This window comes from Vulpes vulpes, chromosome 7 (assembly GCF_048418805.1).
Source record: "Vulpes vulpes isolate BD-2025 chromosome 7, VulVul3, whole genome shotgun sequence".
Lineage (NCBI taxonomy): Eukaryota > Metazoa > Chordata > Mammalia > Carnivora > Canidae > Vulpes > Vulpes vulpes.
The window spans coordinates 5,997,103-6,005,639 of NC_132786.1; the positions used below are offsets into that span (position 1 = coordinate 5,997,103).

At 40.2% G+C, this 8,537-nt stretch overlaps 1 protein-coding gene and 1 pseudogene across 1 annotated transcript; one reads left to right on the forward strand and one right to left on the reverse strand.

Moving 5' to 3' along the window:
* Nucleotides 1-487: 487 nt before the first annotated feature.
* On the reverse strand, nucleotides 488-1,420 carry LOC112934835 (olfactory receptor 2A5). Its single transcript, XM_026018358.1, has one exon. It carries the CDS (start codon nucleotides 1,418-1,420, stop codon nucleotides 488-490), a length of 933 nt encoding a protein of 310 aa, XP_025874143.1.
* A 6,624-nt stretch (nucleotides 1,421-8,044) lies between these two features.
* Nucleotides 8,045-8,244, forward strand: LOC112934827 (ubiquinol-cytochrome c reductase complex assembly factor 6-like; annotated as a pseudogene).
* Nucleotides 8,245-8,537: the final 293 nt, after the last annotated feature.

An 8,537-nucleotide genomic window follows, 5' to 3' on the forward strand; every position in this document is an offset into this window, starting at 1 on the left:
GCTCAGATTCAGATAATTTTTCATAACTAATGTCATCATCCTTAGACTTGAAGTTTCTTATGCAGGAGGGAGCTGTGTAACAAGGTATTTATTCTCTTACTAGAGGTGCACTATTGTACAGAGTATATTATGGCATTAGTAGCATATACTTACAGCAATAAGGAAGATGAAAATCTTAGATGAGTTTAAGGGGAGATATGAGAGAAAAAAAAAAGCCTCAAAATAAAAGAAACTGTATTTTAGGTAGCTCTGGAAACTGGCCAGAGGAGTCCACGGCTCTCTGCTCCAGGGCTTCACTTGTACACAATTCCCTTACAGCCTGTGCTTTGTGGTCTGGAAGTACCCCATGTTTAGGGACAGAATCTGATCAATATATATTTTTAATATTGAAATCTGAGACATTAGGTTTTTAAAGCATATATATTACCATTCCTCCAAATCTCACAGAAAACAAGTCTTCCACCTTTAAGACCGTCCCTGGCATCCCTCACAATGATCTCTCCTTCCACAGCACTCTCTTCAGGGCACCCTTGACTTCTGCGTTCCTCAGGCTGTAGATCAGTGGGTTCAGCATAGGGTTGAAAAGGCTATAAAACAGAGAAAGGATCTTCTGCTGCTCCTCTGGGTGGTTGGATTTGGGGGCCATGTACATGACAATGGCGCTGCCAAAGAAGAGCCCCACCACACAGAGGTGGGAGGAACAGGTGGAGAAGGCTTTTCTGCGGCCTTCCCCAGACTGGATCCTCAGGATGGCCAACAGGATGCGCGAGTAGGACACCAGCACCAAGCAGAGGGGCCCCACTAAGATAAACACAGAAGCAGCAAAAATGACCACTTGGTTGAGCCTAGTGTCGGCACAGGCCAGCTTGAGGACAGACAGGATTTCACAGAAGAAGTGGTTGATTTCATGAGGCCCACAGAAGGGCAGCCTCAGGATGAGAATCACATGGACCAGGGCCAGCAGGGAGCCACATGCCCAGGAAGTGACAGCCTGAACAGTGCACACTCTCCAGCTCATGATGACAGAGTAATGTAGGGGATGGCAGATTGCCACGTACCGGTCATAGGACATCATTACTAAGATGAGACACTCCGTGTGAGCAAAAGCCATGTATAAAAAGGTCTGCATTATGCATGGGACAAAGGAGATAGTTTTTTCCTTGTTTAGAAGGTTTGCCAGCATCTTTGGGACATTATTTGAAGCATAGGCTATGTCGACGATGGCCAGGTGGGAGAGGAAAAAGTACATGGGGGTGTGCAGTCGGGAGTCCAGTGAGATGAGCCCCAGGATGATGCTGTTCCCCAGGAGGGTGAAGGCGTAGAACAGGGTGAAGAGCCCAAAGAGGAACACCTGCAGCTTTGGGCTGAGTGGGAATCCCAGGAGAATGAATTCTGGGACCCATGTTTGATTTTCTGTCATTCCCTGGTAACAGTGTCTTTATCAGTCTCTGCTGCTGCAGTTAGGCTGTGTCCTGAGGAGTGAACACAGGTCTGGGTTAGTTATTCAACAGAAAGAGGGGGTTTAAGGTATATGCTGTGTGTTACCTCAGCTGGCAATCCTTTTTAGAGCCATTATGTCAAATCCTTTAATCTACAGTAAAGCAGAAAGAAAACCTATTCAAGTAAGAATAGGTGAACACAAGATTTCATGTACTATTTTGATTTCTACAGAATTTTATTTGACTTTGATTGAAGATCCCTATTTTCACTACTGTGATTGCAGCCACAGAATCATTTATTTTCCAGAATGACTAATTATTTCATTTTGGGGAAGTCCCATAGTCATATTATCATATACTTTTTCTTTCTAATTGATTTAGTTTTAAATTTTATTCCCACTTTTTTTTTTATCATTTGGTTTGCTCTTATTTTATAAATTGCAGAGTATATTGCACATAGCAGGTGCTCAACAAATGATAGAGTACATAAATGAATGAATGAATTAGGGAATAATATTTATAAATGAAACCTCAAGGAGGTCTGTTTCCCTCTCTGTTCCCTAACTTTAGGTTCACTAAAGTTCACTAAGTTTTAAAGTTCACTAAAACTTTAGGGTTTCAGCAAATGAAGTTGGCACTAATTTTTTACTTCCAAGAAAATCTATTTCCCTTTTGAGCATAAACAGAGCAACATCACTAATCTGGTCAGCATTCATAGAAGTAATTTATGGTATAGGGTCAGGGCAAGTGGTTATCAGAAGACTCAACTACATAATGTTGCTACTTCTGCCGCACTTTACCCTCTTGCAGGACTGCTTCCCTGGTTCTCTGTAGATGCTATTTCTGCCCTCCCCCCATTTGGACAGTACCTAATATAGCACCCATTTGTTGGATGGATGGGTTGGTAGATGGACGGGTGGGTCGTTGGATGGGTGGGTGGATTGATGAGTAGAAGGCACTACATTAGGAATAACATCCAAAGTCCCTATCCCAGAATTTAATCAAGTCTTTTGACTCTTCTTTCATTTCTTCTGGCTGCCACTCTACCAATCACACAGCCACAGGGATGACAGAAAGGGAAATCTTGAAATGTTCCATAGAACCAATTATATACACCTATGCTTCGACAATTCATGATATACATGATCATTCTCAATAAGCAGTTTATGATTCCAGATCTGAAAAATTTCAACCCTATCTTAAGACCAGAACACTGCCTGCCCATCCTGACCTCTTGTTTAGGATGCTAATTTCTGGAGCATCCTTTCTCCAGACCCCAGCTTCTCACAACTACCACACTTTGAAAAAGGCCCCTTACTCACTGTGATACCAAGCTTGTCTAATCTCAGAGATAGGATTAGATTTAGAAGAATTTGCACAGAAGTCAGCTGCGATTTTGAAGGTGAGAGCTGATGATCTTGCACCCTCCACCTGTCTCCAAAAGAGGGATTTTAGGTGCAGGGCTTGTCGCTGTTCCCTTGACACAGACTGATACAGGTGCTGGGACCTGCTCATCATGAACATGAGCAGTAAAGGTTTTATAGCAAGCTCACCTTGATCCAAGCCCACCCAGATTTCCCTGAGTGTCCCTGTGGGAGATGAGACAAAGATACTCATCTCTACCAGGAGAACCAAAAGTTGTCTTTCTGTTTCCATTTCTCTGGCCCTGGGGATAGACATTCAGAAGAAAAGGAGCTGGCAAATGATGACTTAATACCCAGCTGGATCCATACATGTGAAACTTGTATAGTAATAAGATTAAACATACTCCTGGGGCCACATTGTAAATTATACCCTCCAAATATTTGGATGGTGATGGGTTCCTGGATCTCCATCTTGTCCCAAAGGGATTTGTGGAGCTTGTAGAAGGCAGAGCATCATCTTTAGGAGAAAATGGGTTGAGAGTTGGCATTAGTTTTTTTTTTTCTTTCCTCCTTAGATAATTCTATATTGGGTGTTGGTAGATAAGAAAAACTCTTCTATCAACCTTCTCACACTGTGCTGAGTCCTCTCCATGTAGTACCTGAGATTTTTACGTGGAGTTTTAGAAGTAAGGGAAAACAGAAACCAGAGTAAAACTGGCCTTGAAGTCATGTCTGATAGAAGCCTTGGGGTTTGGAGGACAGCACATTTTTGCTAGGATATACTCATGAAGTTCAGTGAAACTTCTAATATAATAATGCCTTGGACTGAGGTGTTGACTTTATATTCACATTATAAAACATAAACAGAAGATTTCTTGAGAATTTCTCTGATTGTCTCTCTTATATGTGTCAGTCCTATATGTGCTTGTATGTGTATTTATGTGTATTTTCTCAATGGGCAATTTTTGGAGAGAAACATCCAAAACTCATTTATCAGATCACAGTTGGTTCTTTACTTAAAAGTGGAGAAGTATATTGTTAATGTGTGAAAAATGTAGTTCTCTGTTAATAAGGGAAGGAAGGATATATGCCTATGGTTTTTGGCTCATAGCCTAGTCAAGGACTCAAAGCCTATGTATTTCTATGAGCAGAAGAAAGAAGCTCAAGGAATAAATGGCCTGAAACTTTGAAGGAGTGAAAAAGAAAAGTTTAGAAGCTATATATAGTGGTTAAAAAATTAACTGAAGCTTTTAAGACAAATTTGACTACCTGAAATTGGAGAATAAAATAAATATTAAGAGGATTTCCAGTTTAATATGGATACTTTAGAGCCATAATTATCTACATGTAGATACTGTATGATTTAAGTCATCCTTTTACTAATGCACTCATTCAATTTACATTTACTGAGTATCTGTTTTATGTGGGCACCATCCTAGACACTGAGGAAGCAAAGATTAATGAGATATTGCCTTGATCTTATGGGGCCTTATAGTCTCCCTCAAAGTGAGCCATGCAAATAAACCATATAGGGTTGTGATAGAAGTGTGCATGGTATACCATGGTACTGAAGGAGGGTGTGATAGATCATTCTGAAGAGGAATTGGTACAGGCTTCACAATGATTAGATACTTAAGCACTCTTTAGGAGGATGTATGGTGGATAGGACATGCCAAGCTGTCCCCTAGGGCATGAGGAGGGAAAGGCAAAAGAACAAAAAGATTCACAAGCTTCTTTACCATGTCAAGGATGTTGGCCTTCCTTTTGAATAAAGACTAGAATTATGTGACTAAATATGTGGTTACAAAGACTATTTCTTTGGTGTAGAAGACTATTTAAGGGATCCCTGGGTGGCGCAGCGGTTTAGCGCCTGCCTTTGGCCCAGGGCGCGATCCTGGAGACCCGGGATCGAATCCCACGTCGGGCTCCCTGCATGGAGCCTGTCTCTGCCTCTCTCTCTCTCTCTCTCTTTGTGACTATCATAAATAAATAAATAAATAAATAATTTAAAAAAAAAAAAAAAAAAAAGAAAGACTATTTAAAATACTATTGGAAACAATGAGGCCAAGCTATCTGAAGAACTGATGTGTTCCAGTGAGAGATAATCAGTACTTGGCCTAGGGAGATAGCCATGGGGATGGGGATGACACATTGTGTATGACACACAATTATCAGTAGTTGGTGATGTTGTGTGTGTGTGTGCTGATGCCAAAAGCAGGTCTTGGATGCTTTCCAGGTTTTTGGTTTATGTGGCTGTATATAGAGTGGTTTCATTCACCTTATACAAAAAAAACAAAACAAAACAAAAAAAATACTTGAGGGAGAACATACAGCGAGGGCTGAAAAAGAGTATAGTTTTTAACATGATGTATTTGGTGTGCCTATGGCACATAAAGGTAGATGCGTCTAATAAGGAATTAACCAAATTGCTCTGGAGTTCATTACAGATACCTAGCCCAAGGACATGGATTTGGGAATCATATGCGTTAGGTGATAGTTAAAGCCATGATAATAAAAAAGAGTATTTAAGGAGGGCAATTTTAGTGAGAAGAAAGGACAAGAACAGTATCTTAAGACTGGCCAATACTTAAGAGATGGACAGAAAAAGATAATTCCCCAAAGGAGAGTGAGAAGAAAGATCAGAGAAATAGCAAGTAAGAAAACAGAAAAGAAGGAAATCAGTGAGTTATGCCATATGTTATGCCAGGACACATACCAAGATCCTCACTTTGATCCTATGAGTAATTCTATTTTTTTAGATACAAGAAAACTTTTCTGCACAGAGCTACACTAAAGTTAATATTTATAGAAAAAATAAAATAAGACCAAATTACTAAGAGAAAGCCATTATTATCCTTCAAGAAAAATACATCACTTTTTTTTTGCATCATTTCCCATTTGCATTGACCTGTACAAGGGTGAACTTTATGCAGCATGTGGAAAAATTTTAATATTCAAAGAGCCAGTTATTAAGATGTTTTTTAACTTTTTAAAAAAGATTTATTTATTTATTTATTTATTTATTTATTTATTTATTTATTTATGATAGACAGAGAGAGAGAGAGAGAGAGAGAGGCAGAGACACAGGAGGAGGGAGAAGCAGGCTCCATGCCAGGAGCCCAATGTGGGACCCGATCCCGGGACTCCAGGATCACACTCTGGGCCAAAGGCAGGCACTAAACCACTGAGCTACCCAGGGATCCCCTAGTTATTAAGATGTTAATCAGAAATATAAGACAGTACAAATGTACAGTGACTTCATTGTGAAAATGGGAAGTAGTCATAACCCTGTGTGTAAAAAGGACTCAGCTGATAGCATATGATGTTAAGGATAAAGAGGCAGATGACCAAACATTTCCAAAGTGAATATTGTAGTTCATCCTTCTAGAAATCCATCACATTCAAAGAAGCTTCTTTTAGTACCCTGGAAGCATACCCATCGTCCAGTAACTAATTGCATTATTCCTAATTCCTCAACATACCCAGAAAGGCTGATGATTAGGAAAATAACGGATTTCACACCTTCTTATTTTTTTTTCCAGTTAGGGGACAAAAGTCAACATGATCTCTCATACCTCCAGAACTGCAGTTTAGACTCAAAAGGAAGGGGAAGGAGTAAGGAAATTCTCAAACACAGAGTCAGTGTCAGATAGCCCATGCATTAATAATATGATTTTGAAGAGCAAACTGTATGTCTGGTAATCTGTTGGTTTTTTTTTTTAAGAAAATCATTCAATTCTCCCTTAACCTTTTGACTACTATGCATTTTGTAGCATGCTTAGGTGACATAGAAATGTTTCTCAAAGCATGGTCCAAGGACCACCAGCATGGGAAGAGCACTTCACTCGACGAGGAAGCAAAAAGCACTCTACAAACTCTAAAACTCAAAGTAAATGCACGGCACTATTTTTAAAAAGGCAGGGAGGGAGGCGCCTGGGTGGCTCAGTGGTTGAGCATCTGCCTTTGGCTCAGGTTGTGGTCCTGGGGTCCTGGGATCGAGTCCCATGTCGGGCTCCCTGCATGGAGCCTGCTTCTCCCTCTGCCTGCGTCTCTGCCTCTCTCTGTGTGTCTCGTGAATAAATAAATAAAATCTTTAAGCTAGGACAGGTATGACTTCTTCAAGACTAAAGGCAAATTTCAGATAAGAATCCAGGCATCTCGAATCTAGTGTATTTAAAACGCAATATTCAGTTTTCCTCTCCTCGCCTTCTCTATCTCGGTAAGTTGCCTCACTGCACCCACCCCCCCAAGTTACTCAAGTAAGAAACAGTCACTCCTGCTTCTCCTTCCTCTCCAAGAGGTATTTGAATTCTGTTCATGGCAGACTTCTAGTGGCTTCCTATAGTAGGTACTCAATTAACTTGCTACATAGATAAGTCAACACATAGATGATAGGCTTATTTCATAATGGCTAATTGAAAACTGTTAAGAACATAGCATATTAGTCACTTTGTGCTTTTTATGAAATATACATTTTTGTTGAAAAATATTACATGTTTATAGCCTTAGAAAAGCAGATTTTTCTGCTATGTTTGCTCATGGATCACCATTTCTATCACCCTGAGCTGGTTGGTAAGATGTTCAGTTACAGAACTCCCTTTGCCTAACTTCTGTTTCTCCCGGGTTTATTATTTTCTTTTCTGATCTCCTTTTCATTTCTTTTTCCTGAAATTATTTTCTCCAACCTCCTTCCTTCCCTTTTTATTATTTTCTTCTTTCTTCCCTCCTTCTCTTCTATATGTTCTTAGGTCCTTCCCTCCCCCAGCATCCCTCTTCTCTTCTGAATGTAAATGATTGTCAAGCATGGTGTGAATCACAATTAAATGAAGAATGTCAAACAGGACTTGAGACAACAAGGTAACAAGTAGCAAAAATCAAAGCAAACAAAACAACAACAATGAAAAAGCTTTTTGGCAGCCTCAGATCTTAAAGTTCCTGCACTGACTAATTCAGGGGATGCATGCCCCATCCTTCCCCTTCCTATCACCAGAAGATCCAAGTGTGAGTAATGCTCAGGCTCCCTGAGTTAGGAACTCTATCAACTTAGCTATTTCTCCTCTTCCAGAAGGCCTAATTCTTCATATTAAGAGAAATCTAATGATAATTTTAATTTGTCTTTCCCCCTTTCTTGACAAATAGCTGATAGATGGATCTTTAGTAACACAGTGAGGCAAAGAATAGGTTTTTTGGCTCACCCTCTGACCCACCACTGAATGCCAGTGAACTCCACACCCACCAACCATGCCCACGGGTATGTCCTGGGCCACCTACCTGAAAATGTTTGCTGCCAGCCTCCTGACCATGTGTGCTGGCACTGAGGTGGTGCACAGGTACCACCAGCAGGACCTGACAATACTGAAATTCCACCAAAGCCAGGAGAACTCAAAACAGAGCTTTTGGGACTGAAAAAGAGACAAGAACCTCAGATTTCTCAGCAATAGAAACCTTAAAATGCAACTCTGCCAAGAACTCCATGAGTAATATTATAAGTACTAAATATATATTTTTAAAGTTTTTTGAGTCAAACTGGTTGTCTTTAAGCACCTAATGCAATGCTAACTGCAAGAGGAGGTGTCCAGGTGTTAACTGATGCATTGAGCAGTGCATAATGGATTGACCAGTGTTTCTTGAAAACTGCAAAGTTTACCTCATCAGCTATTTTAATGTGGTTGAACAGATACTTCGTGTTGAATATCATGTGAGAAAGAATATTTGCAATGTTTCCTGCCCTTAT